Source organism: Vulpes vulpes, chromosome 2 (assembly GCF_048418805.1).
Source record: "Vulpes vulpes isolate BD-2025 chromosome 2, VulVul3, whole genome shotgun sequence".
Taxonomy (NCBI): domain Eukaryota; kingdom Metazoa; phylum Chordata; class Mammalia; order Carnivora; family Canidae; genus Vulpes; species Vulpes vulpes.
The window spans coordinates 40,461,225-40,477,605 of record NC_132781.1 but is presented as its reverse complement, the minus strand read 5'-3'; the positions used below and the strand labels follow the sequence as shown (position 1 = coordinate 40,477,605).

At 47.4% G+C, this 16,381-nt stretch overlaps 1 protein-coding gene across 5 annotated transcripts in view; it reads left to right on the top strand.

Annotated features, from left to right (window-relative positions):
- The window catches only part of RHBDL3 (rhomboid like 3), a 52,112-nt gene that overhangs the window by 21,311 nt on the left and 14,420 nt on the right, over positions 1-16,381 (top strand). For all 5 annotated transcript variants that reach the window (XM_072747729.1, XM_072747728.1, XM_072747730.1 and 2 more), the window contains 3 exons: positions 3,486-3,634; positions 5,832-5,944; positions 11,036-11,136. In XM_072747729.1, coding sequence (XP_072603830.1) covers positions 3,486-3,634; positions 5,832-5,944; positions 11,036-11,136 — 363 coding nt within the window. The remainder of the gene's footprint in view (positions 1-3,485; positions 3,635-5,831; positions 5,945-11,035; positions 11,137-16,381) is intronic.

The window sequence follows — 16,381 nt, the reverse complement described above, 5'->3', positions numbered from 1 at the left end:
GTAGGGATAACTAGACCCACCCTCCTCCCATAGGACTCCTCTAGAGCAAGAGTGGCTGGTGGTGCTTTCTGAATGCAAAAGCATTACAAATACATATGGGAAGGGGTGTTTATGAACAGGTAAATGTGGGCTTAACATATTTTGAAAGAACATTCTCCCCTTGGGGATCATCCATACCTGTTATTCTAAACATCTTCTGCTGATGCAAGAGCATCCAGTGGTACCACTTTCTCAATCAGTGCCCATGTGTGAGAAACTCTGAGTTCTTTTGGCTGTTCAGCCTAGAATCTGTGATCCCCCGACCCCAGCTCCTGAACGGCGTTCTATAGTCTGCAGTATTTCTCTTCCTAGCCGTGGGCCTAATTACCACCTGGGCATATGTTCTTGTAAAGTTGATGCCGAATCAAATAACAGGATCATTAAGCTCCATGGCATCCTCCTTTTTTCCTAAATCAGAATAGCTGATCTGTAGGCCAGTGCTCCTCCGTTTGTTGTTATGGCTTCATCCGAGTACATGTTGAAGATGTGATTTTTCTGAGATATTCTTGGAATCGTCCTCCAAATGCTTTCTGTGTTGGTCTGTTTATTAAATTCTATTTGAGGACCAATAATAATGAGCTGCCTTGGGAGCTGTATTTGCTGCCAGGCCACCCGCATTGTGTGAGATGGACAGAGCGTTTCCCTCGAGAACCCAAGGGAGTCCTGCTGGGGGGCCTGAGCCATTCTCAGGCTCAGCCCAGGAGGCCTTAACCCCACACTAATTATAGCTTCATTTGCTGAGTGTATAACAGGCACCCAGCTGGCTCTTCTTGCACTTCACCCCTTTCAAACCTCATGATCACCTTGGTATCCCTATTTCCAGATAAGGAAACCAAGGACCAGAGAATTCAAATAATGTGTCCAAGGTCATCCAGAGAGGCCAGATTGAGTGTCCAGATTGGTTTCAAATTTCCAGAAACCTCAACTTATAAACTCAAACCACAAATCTAGAAGAAAATACTTAAATAATTTTTTAAGGATTATCTTTTCTTTTTTTTTTTTTTTTAAGATTTTATTTATTTATTTGAGAGAGACAGAGAGGGAGAGTGTGAGCAGAGAGAGGGAGAAGCAGACTCCCTGCTAAGTAGGAAGCCTGATGTAGGGCTTGATCCCTGAACCCTGGGATCATGACCTAAGCCGAAGGCAGATGCTTAACCGACTGAGCCACCCAGGCACCCCTGAAATAATTATTTCAAACTATTTGTATGAAAGCTCAAAGCTTTTGTTTTTGGTTTTCTGGTTCTGTAACAGATAATGGAAGGGGCATGGTAGGAAGGTACCAGCCCAGATCAGTACCTGAGATAGCTTTAAAAGAGTATGCATACACCCTGAGGAGGAACACAGGGACATGAATGATGTATTTTATTTTATTTTATTTTTTATTTTTTAAAGATTTTATTTATTTATCCATGACAGAGAGAGAGAGAGAGAGAGAGGCAGAGACACAGGCAGAGGGAGAAGCAGGCTCCATGCAGGGAGCCCGAGATAGGACTCGATCCCGGGTCTCCAGGATCACACCCCGGGCCAAAGGCAGCGCTAAACCACCAAGCCACCAGGGCTGCCCTGCATTTTATTTTATGTTTTTTAAAGTTTATTTAAGTAATCTCTTCACCCAACGTGGGGCTCGAACTCACAACCCCAACATCAAGAGTCATGTCCTCTTCCAACTGAGCTGGCCAGGTGCCCCTAAATGATACATTTTATCTTTTTAAGATTTTATTTATTTGTTTGAGAGAGAATGAGGGAAGGGGCAAAAGGAGAGGGAGAGAAAGAACCCCAGGCAGTCTCCAGGCTGAGCACGAAGCCCAGCGCAGGGCTTGATCTCATGACCCCAAGACTATGACGGGAGCCAAAATCAAGAGTTGGATGCTTAACTGACTGAGCCACCCAGGTGCCCACTGAATGATGCATTTTAGAAAGAGTTCTATTTAAAAAGTACTCTTTTAAGGTATAAACAAATATGCTTCAGTCATGGGCGAAATCAGCTCATGTGGAGTATTGGTGAGGAGGTAGAGGTATTGGAACCCTGGTGCACTGTGGATGGGAATGCAAAATGAAGCCATTACTGGAAACTGTGGAGGTTCTTCAGAAAATTAAACATAGAGCAGCAAGCACCTGGGTGGCATAGTCAATTAAGCATCCAACTCTTGGTTTTGGCTCAGGTCATGATCTCATGGTTGTAAGATCGAGCACAGTCTGCTTGGGATTCTCTCTCCATCTCTCTCTCTCTGTCTCCTGCTCTTTTCTCTCTCTCTCTCTCTCTCTCTCTCTCTTATGTGCATGCACTCTCTCTCACTCTCTCAAATAAATAAATATATATTTTTTTAATTAAACATAGAACTACTATGTGATCCAGCAACCCCATTTCTGGGTAAATACCCAAAAGAATCAAAAGCGGGGACTCAAAGAGATTTATTAGTATATGGTCTCTATAGGAGCATTATTCACAATAGCTAAAATATGTGTTGGATAAATGGATAACAAAATGTGGTCTATATATTCAGTGGAATTTTTTTTAATTCAGTGGAATATTATTCAGTCTTTAAAAAGGAAATTTGGACACATGCTGTAACATGAGTGCACCTTGAGGAATGATACTATGTAGAATAAGCCAGCCACAAAAAGACAAACACCATATGAGTCCTCTTAGATGAGGTGCCCAGGGAATCAAGTTCATAGAGAAAGGAAGTAGAATGGCGGTTGCCAGGGCTGGGGGAAAGGGGAGGGTGGAGTTGGTGTTTAATGGAGTCAGAGTTTCAGTTTTACAAGATGAGAAGACTTCTGTGGATGGTGCCAGTGATGATCGCACAACATCCTAAGTAAACTGAATGCCACTGAGCTGTACACTTAACACTGATTGAAATGGGAAATTTTATGTTATGTGTATTTTGTCACAATTTTAAAAAACTACTTATGTGGAATTGCCTCTTCCCCCAAATGGTATGTAAATTATCACTGTGATTAGGTTATTTTTTAAGATTTTATTTATTTATTTGAGAGCAAGGGAGGGAGAGAGCACACGCATGAGTGCGTGAGGGAGAAGGAGAGAGAATCTGAGGCAGACTCCCTGCTGAGCACAGGGCCTGATGTGGGGCTTGATCCCAGGACCGTGAGACCATGACCTGAGCCGAAACCAAGGTTCAACCGACTGAGCCACCTAGGCAACCCACTGCAATTAGTTTAAAACCTTGGAACCCTTCCTGCCTAGCCCCGAGGAGGTGTGGGCAGAGCCCATCTGAACATGTTGTGACCACTTAACACAAAATAGACAGAAGTGGGGTGAGGTAATTGAAAGCTAGGCTGCACACTGACCATAGGGTGCCCCTCGTTCTCTAAGGAGGAAAGGTGACAATTTTCAGTAGATATTCTGAACATTAGCGCCAGAGGGGCTCATGGGCAGTCTTGTGTCTAGTAATAGGCCCTCATCATTCTGTGTTTTCATCCAGGTTGCCTTTTTCCTCTACAACGGAGTGTCGCTGGATCAATTTGTGCTACAGGTAACCCATCCGCGATACCTGAAGAACTCACTGGTTTATCATCCACAGCTCCGCGCACAGGCGTGGCGCTACCTGACATACATCTTCATGCATGCTGGGTGAGTACCTGCCTTCGTTTGCTCCACCCAGAGTCCTTGTGGGAAAATAGATCCAGAGAGCCTAGATTGAAATATATGTTTTAGATTATTTTTTATCTTTCTGGACACAGCATTTGATGTGGCTTCTTGAAATTTACCTAATACCAAAATATATGAGTTAATTATTGTCAGTGTATGGGAAAGGGGAAATGGATGGAGGAAAATGCTAAATTTAAGCCCATAGTGAGAGCAGTATAAATGTAGGTTATGAGCTTGCTCTGAGGTTCCTAGTGGCCAAAGCAAAAAGGGAAGTGTGGTTAGCAACCAAATTCATTGTCCATAAACTCTGTATGCGTGCAAGTGGCTCCATAAGTGAAATAAAGGATAGATTTCTTGAAAGTGCCTTTTTCTCAAGGTGGTCTCCATAGGTGGTGAGAGTCTTTGAGGAATTCTGGTAATACTGGTAGTTTCTGTTTGTAGATATGTGGCTTCTTTTGGGGCTGGAATATAGTCGGTTCTCACTGGTGCCTCCTACCCCACGATAAGGACCTGCTGGCTGGCCAGGTGACCACCCAGGTCCCAGTCCCCTGAAGAGCATGATCTTGGCTAAAGACCTTTTTTTACATAGTAAAAGCACTCAGTTGGGAAAGTAGAGTCCGTAGACACTGGCCTCTGTGGTGTCTTCTGCAGTGTCTCCAGAGAGAAGCAAAAGGGTTCACTGTTAGCCTGGGAAAAGCTCTGGGAGTGCCTGTCCCTGGGTTTGGAAGTGGGAAGAGGGTCACTCTGGTTCCCATTCCTTAGCAGAAAGACCCACAATGGCCGAGAGGGAGCCACACTGTGTCTCCCCTCCTGCTGAGCCTCAAAAGCAGCACAAGTGCCAAACCCTAATTGGCTGCACTTACAGGAGAGGGGTTTTGGGGTGAGGAGACATGTCAGTGGTTTCTAAGGGATGTCTCCACTCTGAGTCAGAGGAGATGGTTAGTGCAGGCTGATACTTTGCCTGCTACATCCCATGCTTTGACCCCACAGGACAGCACCATTTGTCTGAGTTACATTGCAGGTGCCCTCCTGGGTAGGCACGTACCCACGTGACCTGAGTGGCACAGCAGTTTGCTTCCAGGCCTGACCCTCCAGACCAGGATGGGGCTGTGACCCAGGCCAGGGTCCAGACCTCTCATGACGTACCCTGTTACCCCATAACTTAAACATCCCCAGGAAGCTAAGCAGGTGCTCTAGGGTCAATTTAAATGAGGTAATGGATGCTAGAGTGTTTTATAAACTTGAAAGCACACATTGATGCAGTAATAGTAAAGTTACAATTTTTTCTAGTAATAGGCTCACCCAGTTAGACACCATTTAGCAACAAGATCTGGTCACAGATATATGATATTATAAAAAGGAAAGTATTCACAGAGTAAGAAAATCCAACCCCAGGGGGTTGGGAGTAGAGTGGGTCCCTTCTCACCAGGAAGAAGCCTCCCCTATGAGATTTTAAGGGAGAACTTTGAATTATTAAATTCTAAGAGATATATGCCTGTGTTTCTTTTGAAAACGTCTTTCTCTTTTAAATATCTATAGCTCAGGCAGCCCCAGTGGCGCAGCGGTTTAGCGCCGCCTGCAGCCCAGGGCGTGATCCTGGAGACCCTGGATCGAGTCCCACGTCAGGCTCTCTGTATGATGCCTGCTTCTCCCTCTGCCTGTGTCTCTGCCTCTCTCTCTGTCTCTATGAATTAATAAATAAAATATTTAAAAAAAATAAAAATAAATATCTATAGCTCTTACAAATACAGTAGGGAGCCAGAGCTACCTTGTCTCCTGGTGGATGGAGCAGATTTTGTACATCAGGAACCTGGGCTCTGTGACTTAAAGCCAGGCAGTGCCCCTCTCTGAGCCTTGGCTTCCTGTGTGTCAACCGATGCATTTTCTGGATCTTGACTATGGTTAGCCCCCCATTACTAAGGCAGGTACAGACACTACCAGTCACTGTCCAGGCCCTGCACTGTTCCTGTCCCAGGTGGCAGGCAGGGCAGGGTACACTCTTTCCAAGATGGTTGTGATTCCTGTCCTCAACCCTGACCAGGAACTCCTCCAGGGCAGGTTGGCAGGTATAATTCACTAATGGATCCCCAGCATCTTGGCATGCAGTATTTGTTGAAGGAATGAATGAATGAATGAATGAATGAATGAATGAATGATGGAATGTGGTCTTTCTGTACAGGATAGAACACTTGGGACTCAATGTGGTGCTGCAGCTCCTCGTGGGGGTACCTTTGGAGATGGTGCACGGAGCAACCCGTATTGGGCTTGTCTACGTGGCTGGCGTTGTGGCAGGTAGGCAAGTGAGCCTTGAATCCACAGGGGTCAACCTCCCTGGGGCGGCTAGGAGATCCCATGGGAGTCGGCAAGTCCCAGGCCTCTAGGGACACCGGACTCCATACCTAGGCTCCTAACTATTAGGGTTGCTCTCCAGGCCAATCTCCCCACCTTCCCAGGGAGGCAGGAAAGGGGACTGCCATCTGAAAAGAGAGGCAGAGGATGGCCGGGGGAGCAGCATTTCAGTCTTTCCACTGCCATGTTGTACCTGTGCGAGCTTAGGGAAATTCCTTAACCTCTCTTGGCTCCGTGAGGTTTTAGGAAGGAACTTGTAAGATCTGCCTGTAGGGTGTTAGGAGGGTAGAGTGAGGTGACAAATGAAATAAGAGTGCCATGTAAACTGTGCTGGGCACAGTGAGATTCCCTTGGGGATATCCAAGGTGTGGAGCCAGGTGCCTCCCCAGCCAGGCCAGCACCTGTTCTCTTGACTGACCCCCTGCTGACAGGAACCAGTCTGGCCTAAGAGGTAGTGAGCACCTGTGCCAGCCGAAGGAGACTGGGGCCCCGCTAACCCTGCTCACTTGGCCAGGACCATGACCTTGAGGATAGCAGGGTCCCTATAGCCAGCAAGACTCCCCCTCTTCCTCCCCAATGGGGGTGAGGTAGGCTGGGGTGAGCTGGGGAGCACAGGCTGCATTTCTGCAGGAAAAGTCTGCACCAACTGGGTTTCTGAACAGAGGGATCTCCCTCGTGATGTTTCCAACTTTATAGCTGGCTTTTTTTTTTCTTTAACAAGGTTTGCTGCCTCAGCTCTTCACCTTGACAGCTGTGCCCAAGGGAGCTTTGTGTGTATGTTTAAGTAAGATCTTAATCCTTCCTGAGTGGCATTAAAGTTGTCATCAGGAGAGCAGGGCACCGTTGACCTTGTAAACAACAGGCAGTCTGGGACCCTGGGAGCCACTGAAGTGACTTCAAGAACCCCAGAGAGAAGGGTCCCACCCGACCTGCCCACTCTTGGCAAGGCCAGTCTGCTAGTTCATGAGCCCTCAGCATGGCAGATTAGCCCCACACCTTCATTTCTCTGTGTGCTGAGAGTTGAAAACTTGGCCCCTTTGGACAGCACCCCTCTCCCCCGAGCTTCTCCCAGCATTTAGTGCCTTCCGCATCCTTGAACCAAGGTCTGATGAGGATCTCTGTGTGCCAGATGTACTCAGCCACCCACGCACCCCACCCCCAAGCCTTGACATCTGGAGATTTGTAGTCCCATTTTCTATACCTAGATACTCAGAGACCCAGATGGTTAATGGCAAGGAACAGGAAAGACACTCATAACGCTTGCAGTTAGTAGTCATTTGGATGGGAGTGCCAATAACCCAGAAGACAGAAATGAGATTCAAGATGACTCAGGGCTCACCCGAACCAGATGACACCCCATGGGGAGGCTGTGCCAGTGTCACTTCCCAGTGACACCAGTGCAGAGGGGGATGGTGCATCAACAGAAGTATGCCTTGCCAACTAATGGGGAGGGACTGTGTATCATAAAGCAAATAACCTGTGCTCTTATATCTGAGGCAGGGACTCAGAGAGGGCACTCTGGTCACCATGTATCATATCACTAATCTCTAGGATCAAGTTGATCGATCTGCCTGCACCACTCCTCCCTCTCAACTCTGTGTGCATCCCAAGTCCAGAGGGGGGCCCATTCACAGAGAGCCAGATCCTGACTGGATACCCGGTAGTCAGGAAGGGCCTGCCTTCCTAAGGCAGGTACCAGCATGCTCCACTTGTCACAGGTACAGAACCCGAGTGGTAGAGTGCCTCAGGAGACTTGCCCAAGGAGACTCAGTTGTATGTGGTGGAGCTGGCGTCAAACCCAGGCCGCCTGACCCCAAAGGCTGTGCTTCAGCCTACTGCCACGTGCAGTGAGAACCCAAAGGCAGGCCTTTTCCTTTGTGCAGATAATTTATGGCCAGAAACCAGCTGAGGTCTTAACAAACATCAGGCTCCACTCTTTAGGTCCCACCCAGTGAAAATATTCCAAAGGCGAGACTGTCAGATTTTGTAGCACAGTTTGCACAGCTAACCTCTGTGCAGGTGCATCTGGTACTTTGAGCCTGCAATAGGGTATTCTCATACGTTACCTCCTATACTCACCCCAAGTCTTATGACATGGGTCCTGTCATCTCCATTTCAGAGGCAGTTGAGAGAGCTGAAATGACTTGTTGGTTTTCTCAGAAGGATCAAGAAGTACTAGAAGTGAGTGGAAACCCTTCCTCTGCCCCATGCTTCTAACCAATGCTTGAGGCCAGTGTGTGAAAACCAGCATTTTAAATGCTCCAGCAAGCTTTTCTTACAGATTATATAGATTATCAGCCATGTGTGCCTCCCCAGAGCCTAACACAGGGATTGGCATATGTTAAGCAACAAATATTTGTAGAATAAATGGAAGAATACATGCATAAATAAAGTTATATTGCTTAAAGGTAGGTATTCCACTGATTTTTATTAGGATTTTTTTTTTTAATGGCTAAGGGAGACATTGGAAAACACCTGCTTTAAATATTTCAGCCTAAAATTTTTGCAGCTGTGTGTTATGATAAAGTCACCAATTTATCTGCGTGCTGGTTGACCCAGAATTTTTTTGAGAAAGTTCATAGCCCCCACTAGAACTAGTCTTGGCCTACTGCTGTGCAGAGGTGTGTGTGTCCCTCCAGCTTGCCATTCTGTCCCCATCTTCTGTCCCTGGGACCTCTGGGAAATTTGTACTGGCCTTATGGAACTGTCGTCCATAAGGTTAGGTTAGGTTCCAAACAGCTTGTCAGGAATCCTATTTGGCCCAGGCCTCCTGCCCTAGGATGGCCATTATTGCTATACTGATATACACACAGGCCCAGGCTTATATTTGATGTCTCCCACCTCCTTTAGTCCTGGGCTAATCTGCACCCATGTGGGGAAAATCTCTTTGCCACACATGGAGGGCCAGATGGTTACATCAGGATTCTAGAACCGGGATCCAAAATCAGATCCTGGATCTCAGGCCAAGGCTCAGGTTGTTGAATCTCTGATCTGAAAGGAACTCTTGAGGTGCCCCCAGTGGGTGGCATATTTGACTCCCCAGACCCCACCCCCATTCAGCCATAGGCTCTCTGTGTTCTGCTCCATAGGGTAGGGGTGTGGGTAAAGTTTCCTTTGAAAAGAGGGTTTCACTGCTCAGCTGCTCAGAAGTTGGAAAGCCTTAGACCTCTTTATTTGACAGATGTGAAAGCTGAAGCCCAAAGAATTCAGGGGCTTTGCCCAAGGTCACACGACTAGCCAGTCCCACCCCCATTCCAGACTCTTGCCTCAATCCCAAACTGACCCCTGATCCTGGGGTCAGGACTCTTATTCATGGGTAGGGTGAGAGAAAGGTCAGTGTGGGGCAGCTGGACTGCACAGGCTTCCCTGCTGTCTCTCTGCCACTGGTGGATCTCACCACACTGGGGAGGCCGAGGGAGCAGAAGCTGGGCCGGTGTGTAGGGACCTGTGAGAGGAAGGAGGCCAGTCCAGGGAGGCTGGGGCTTCCTCTGTCCAGGCGGTAATTAATGAGCCATTTGGGCAGCCAGCCCTCTGCAGCCCTGCAATGCAGCCTTCCTCGCTGGCTGCCAGGAGAGCGTGGGAATCCTTTGTCATGCAGATCCCACTGCCTGCCGGTTTGCCACCCTGGGATTTTTTTTTTTTTCTGTTATATACAGCTGACCCCTTGGCTAGGCAGTAAAAAAAGAAAGTTATCTGACAATAGATCAATACCTAATTAAAGCCAGAGGGAAGGCATGAAAGGAGAGAAGAAAGATTTATAGTTACCCTGGGAGGGGAGAAGGATGTGGGAGTTCTCAGTTCCCAACAGTGCCTTTTCCTGGGAGATCACATCCCCCCTGAGACCCAGAATTTGCTGTTGGGATCTCTTACTTGAAGGATCTCAGTGAGCCAAGGAGCCTTGAGAGAAGTCTGAGGGCGCAGGTAGGGGAGAGAAGGGGGATGCCATTATGTGGGTTCCCCAGGCTCAGGGGTGTCAGGTGCTCTGGCTCTTGGGCTGGGCCCTGCCTCCCCTTATGTAGCAGACCCTCCACCTCCATAGAACCTGCAGAGTTTGGCCATCTGCCGGACCCTCCTTCTCTACCCAGGCAGCAGCTAATTGGCTCCTGAGCCTGCAGGCATTTTCCAGTGGTGGTTTCTGCACACTCACCCGGGCCAGCCACCTCTCAGCCTCTGGGCCCTAGGCTCTACCTCCCAGTTATTTTTAGTCTCCCATGTCCTTCCGTGGAAGCGAAAGCATTGATCATACTTAAATGAGACCAGAACAATACATTTCCCTCCTCTCTGCTCAGCCTCCCTCGCAGCACAAAAGTTTGTCATCCCCCAGACCAAGAGTCTACACCCTTCCTTTCCCCCAGAGGATATGACATCATCTCTCTCCCTCTCTTCCCTGGGACTTTTCAAGGACATTTTTCCTCCAGAGAAACCCCCACCCTGGAGATCCTTTTGGCCTGTTGTGATTTCATTTGGCTGAAGGGAGGTTGGAGGTGGTGCCAAGCAGGTTTCTAGATGCCGCAGTTGAGCAGCAAGAGTGATGATGGAGGATGGAGGTTGACCTGTACCCATTTGGGGAGTGGCTGCTGTTGAGGCCAAAAGCACGGGCCTCGTGTCCACAAAGCTGGATTTACATCCTGGTTCCTGTTCTTCCTACTGAGTGACTCTGGGCTCAGTCTCCTCACCTCTGCAGCATGGCCACTGTTGTCTTCCTCAAAGAGCTAAATGGGACAGAGTACATAAAGTACGTGGCCGGTGTCTGATGCACGGTACCTATGCATCACAGCTGCTCTGATAGTATTGCGTATTGCCCAGAACCCTGAGGTGGCACCATGTTATCCCTCCCTTCCACTGAGTCTCCTATAAAAGGAGAAGTTTCAATCAATGGCTCTTCCAGCCATCAGCTAAGGCCTCTAGGGGGCTCCAGGGCGACATGGGATGCAGGGAAGAGGAGATGGAGCCTAGGTTCAAGGGCCTGGGGCAGGGGCAGGGGCAGGGAGGAAGCTCCAGCATCCTTGAATTCCGCATATCTCTCTGTACCAGGGTCCCTGGCGGTGTCTGTGGCTGACATGACTGCACCGGTCGTGGGCTCCTCTGGAGGGGTGTATGCGCTTGTCTCTGCTCATCTGGCCAACATCGTGATGGTGAGCACCTCCTGTCCCAGCATGCCTATCTTGGCGTCCCCTCTGCGCATCAGTCATCTACTCCCCAGCTCAGGCACAGAAATGCCAGGCAGACCTGGCTAATATTAGAGTTTGCAGATGCTCTCTGCTTTCTGCAGGCTTATTTCAGATGGGGCCCTTCCATATACAATTTATGTTTTTTTTTTTTCTTCTTGGCTATGAAATTATCCATTTCCCTAATTCTACCCCTTTCCCACTAGACTTTAAAAAATGTTACAATAGAGGCTCTTGGCTGGCTCATTCAGCAGAGTATGCAACTCTTGATCTTGGTGACATGAGTTCAAGCCCCACTTTGGGCCTAGAGCTTACTTAAAAAAAAAAAAAAAAAGGAGACAGGGATACCTGGGTGGCTTAGTTGGTTAAGCATCCAACTCTCTCTCTCTCTCTCTTTTTTTTTTTTTTTGTAAAGATTTTATTTATTAATTTGAGTGAGAGAGCACAAGTGGGGGCAAGGGGCAGAGGGAAAAGGGGAGGGAGAAGCAGACTCCCACTGAGTAGGGAGCTCCACGATGTGGGGCTCAATCCCGGGGCTGAATCCCAGGACCCTGAGATCATGACCTGAGCTGAAGGCAGATGCTTAACCAACTGAGCCACCCTGATGCCCCTAAACATCCAACACTTGATTTCAGCTCAAGTCTTGATCTTGAGGTCATGAATTCAAGTTCCACATTGGATTCCATGCTGGGTGTGGAGCCTGCTTAAAAAAACCTTTAAAAAAATTTACAATCCTTGATCACCAGTGGCAAAATTGGGACTTGAACCCATAGCTCCTGACAATGATTCAAGTGTCATTCCCTTACACCAACCTTTCATAGTGGCAAGACACTGCTGTTCCTTTCCCGTGCTCTTTGCCTTTTCCTGAAAGGCATTCTAGGATAATGGTTAAGAGCATAGGCTTTGGAGCCAGTCAGCCGAGATCTGAGTCCTAGCTACATACTTCCTAAAGGAGGATCTTGGGCAAGTTACTTAACTATGCTGTGCCTCAGTTTCTTTTTTTTCGTGTGTGCCTCAGTTTCTACATCTGTGAAACAAGATGATATGTGATAAATGAGATAAAGTGAAGATAAGCATTCAGCATAAACGTTAACTCCCTACTCCTCACAGAAGAGGCCAGGGTGGACTCAGAATGGAGACAGAGTCTCCAAGGCAAGAAATTGTCATTAGTTTGATAGTCTCAGAAGAGGCCAAAGTCCTTGTTTTAGAGGCAGTTAGAAGGAGGGGCCCTCTAGGCAGGGTCCAGGTCTGACTCATCCCCAGTACCCGGCAGAGGACTGGACAAATGGTAGGTGGTGCTGACTACATTTTTTTATTTTAAGGAATCTTTACACCCAACCTGAGGCTCGAACTCCCAACCTCGAGATCAAGTCACAGCTTTGCTGACTGAGCCAGCCCGGTGCCCTCCCCACCCCACCTGCCAACTAAATTTTGAATGAGGGAAGGAGGGAATGAATGAAGTGTGTCTTTCTAGAAAAGGCGTAGCTCCCCACCCGGTCCTCCTGTTCTCACCTTCCTCCTCCCTCACTGTCTTCACCCACGTGGCAGATGTGTGAATGCTCTGTTACAACAGTCTGGAGTTCCTAAATTCTCCCATTTCTTCTTTATTATTGCCACCGTCACCTGCTTGCTCAACACACCATCCTTTTCCTTTTCACCGAAGTCCCCTTTGTGCATTGAGAGAGAGAGAGAGAGAGAGAGAGAAAAGAGAGTGTAAGTGAGCGTACAGGAGAGGGACAGAGGGAAAGAAAGGAAGGTGGGTGTGGGGTAGGGAGACGGGAGAGGGGGATGGACAGACAGACACTATCAACACTTGCTACTTGTCTGAATTTTGGCAATTTCACATGAGCACTTGGAGAGACCCAGCAGGTGTGGAAAGGCTTTGTGTGGATGTGCGAGTGTGTGAGCACATGTGCTTACACACGTGCGTACACAGACACACACACACACACACAGCCTGTCTGCAGCGCAGCGCTGCCTCATGTAGCCCTTTTAAATGGGTCATTCTGTATCAGTGCCACAGCTTTCCCCAGACACAGCTTTTTCTCTGAATTCCACCTCCGCTGCTCCCCCTCCCCCTGCCCCAGTTCTTTTCTGTAGGGGACTGGGAAATGCTAACAAACCCTCCTTCCCCCTCAAGATGTGTATGTGTGTGAGGGGATGAGGGGACGAACAGGGTAAGAAGAAACAAACTGGAGTTCATAGAGATGCCCTGTTCCCACCCCCTTCCCCACAGCATGGGCAATGGCCCTGAGGCCCCAGAAGTTCCCATGGTGAGGACAGAGCACCCCCAGAATGACAGGGTGGGGCATGGCAGTTGAGGAGGGAGGTGTGAAAGCAGTCTTGTTCCAGTTCGCACTTCTTTCTGGCAAGTAGCCCATGACCTGTGGTAGTGGAGATGAGCAGTCCTGTCCAAGAGCCCATTGTCCTTCTAGAAGAACACAGCTTTCCCTGGCCAACTGGGAACTTTATAGTCTCCAGAGCATGACATAGGGTTGCTTTTCCCTAGAAGTTGTGTGGTGCTTATTTGATGGTGGAAAAAAAAAAAACAACCTCATTTTCTTATCAGAAAAGTTGATTTCCTTTCAACAAGAGGCCACCTTTACCCAAATTAGCTTAGTGCCCAGCACTTCAGAGTCGAGTTAAGACCAGTGCTATAAGATGGCCATTTCTATGGGCCAGAAGCATTCAATTGGCAGTTTCATGTGGATCCATCTAATAGATATGCTAGTATTTTATTTTTTAAAAATTTTTATTCATTCATTTGAGACAGAGAGAGAGAAAGCATGAGCAGAGGGAGAAGCAGACTCCCCGCTGAGCAGAGAGCTGGATGTGGGGTTTGATCCCAGGACCCTGGGATCTTGACCTGAGCCGAAGGCAGACACTTAGCTGACTGAGCCACCCAGGTGCCCCAGATATACTAGTATTTTTTTTATATATATATACTAGTATTTTAAATTCCCAAATGAAGATTTGGTCTATGTGTGTATATGTGTGTGCATGTGGGCACACATGCGCACAATAAAGCGCCTTGTCAGAACAGACAGAAGAAAGAACCATAACAGTCAGAAAATGTGGATTTGAGTCCTGGTGTCACCATCTTAAGAGCCATGAGCTCCTTTACTTCTCACTTCTCTGCTCCCTCATCTGTAACCCGTTCTTCACAAGGTACTTGTGAGAAAGACATGAAAAGGATGGATGGAGGGACTCCTGGGTGGCTCAGCGGTTGAGCATCTGCCTTTGGCCCAGGGCGTGATCCTGGAGTCCTGCATCAGGCTCCCTGCGAGGGGCCTGCTTCTCCCTCTGCCTGTGTCTCAGCCTCTCTCTCTCTCTGTCCCTCATGAATAAATAAATAAAATATTAGAAAAAAAGGATGGATGGAAAAATGCTTTCCATGTGGCAAATCACTACACAGCTGTGAAGTTCGATGTGTGTATGTGTGTTTATGTGTGTGCACATGAGTGTGTGTGTGTATGTGTGTGTGTTTGTATCCTTGAATACATGTAATTTTTTTTTTAATTTATACCCATTTTGTCTGTTATCTACAGAGAACAATTAGGAAATATGTTCTTTTTACTTTGGATACAAAATAGAAAAGCGTTGAACACTTCTGTTTTCAGGTTGTCTGTTTAAGTGAAAGATTCTGCCTGAAATGAAAACATGTCTTATTTTTCAAAAAACACTCAGTTCCATGGGTGCCTGGCTGGCTGGCTTGGTTGGTGGAACATGCCACCCCTGATCTCTGGTTTGTGAGTTCAAGGCCCACGTTGTGTAGAGATTACTTAAAACTAAAATCTTAAGAAAAAAAGGCAAAAATAAAAAATCAAACTGAGTTCCAAAAAACTTGCAGTTTACATCAAGGGATTATATTCAGAAAATATTGCAACAGGGACGCCTGAGTGGCTCAGTGGTTGAGCATCTGCCTTCGACTCGGCGTGATCCCGCAGTCCCGGGATCGAGACCCACGTTGGGCTCCCTGCATGGAACCTGCTTCTCCCTCTGCCTGTGTCTCTGCCTCTCTGTGTCTCTCATGAATAAATAAATAAAATCTTTAAAAAAAAATTTGCAACAAAAAAACTGATGGCATAGAAGACCTGCAATCAAGACTTGTTAGTTTAAATGCTAGAAGTATGGGGATCCCTGGGTGGCTCAGCGGTTTAGCACCTGTCTTTGGCTCAGGGTGTGATCCTGGAGTCCCGGGATTGAGTCCCACATCGGGCTCCCTGTGTGGAACCTGCCTCTCCCTCTGCCTCTCTCTCTCTCTCTGTCTCTCATGAATGAATAAATAAAATCTTTAAAAAAAAATAAAATAAATGCTAGAAATATTAAGATATACATAATTGAATAATTTATTAATTGCTTTTTGCTGGGGCCCACAGGCCAGAGTTCCATTATTAAATATACAAAATATTTACTTACACTTTGCTCCATACAATAGATATTTCCCTAAAGTGTTTGAGATCTCAGTTTTTGCAACAGGACCATATTGTCAAAGCACAAAGAAAGATTGTTATCTAGAAGACACCAGAGGTCTCTTTGTTGTAAGGCTCATTTTATTAATAAAAGTCCTTTCGTAGGACAAATAATGGCTCCCTAATTTATCTGTGTCATGCTTTTCCTTCCCTAGTGCTGGGTTTTCTTGAAGTCGTTTTGACCAGGATACATAAAGCCATCGAGCTCCAGCCTGGATTTCAGCTTTGAGCTCTTAAATGGTTGGGTGAACAAGCTGCCAAACTGCTGAGGGGACCGGTCACTGCCTTGTTTGCTGAGGGTGGGTTCTTTCTCACCCCTCGGAGATGCTGCAAAAGATGTGTGTTCCCTGGGGCCACAGGCGCTTCCACATTTATAGCAGCAGTGCTAGCTGTGGGGAGATTCTTTTTTCATTTCTCCTGTTGTTTCACTGCGGTTCATTTTATTGGAGGGAATAATGGGTCTGGGAAAATGAAGCAGCTGGTGTGGGATGGGGTGACTGTAGTTTAACCCTTCAGCTACTGGGAGGCATTAACCACGTTCACGTAGCTTTGGGGGCACTTGGAGCCGCCAGCAGGAAGAGACAGACCCCTAGACCTGAGGGCCCTATTGCTCTCAACGTTAATTTACTATGACCTTGAGCCAGCCCCCCTTGTGGACTCTCAGTTTCTTCTTCTCTAAAGTTTAGGGTGGAGATGTGACTGGATCTACCTGGCCAACTCCAGTGCCTTCAGGGGCCAGG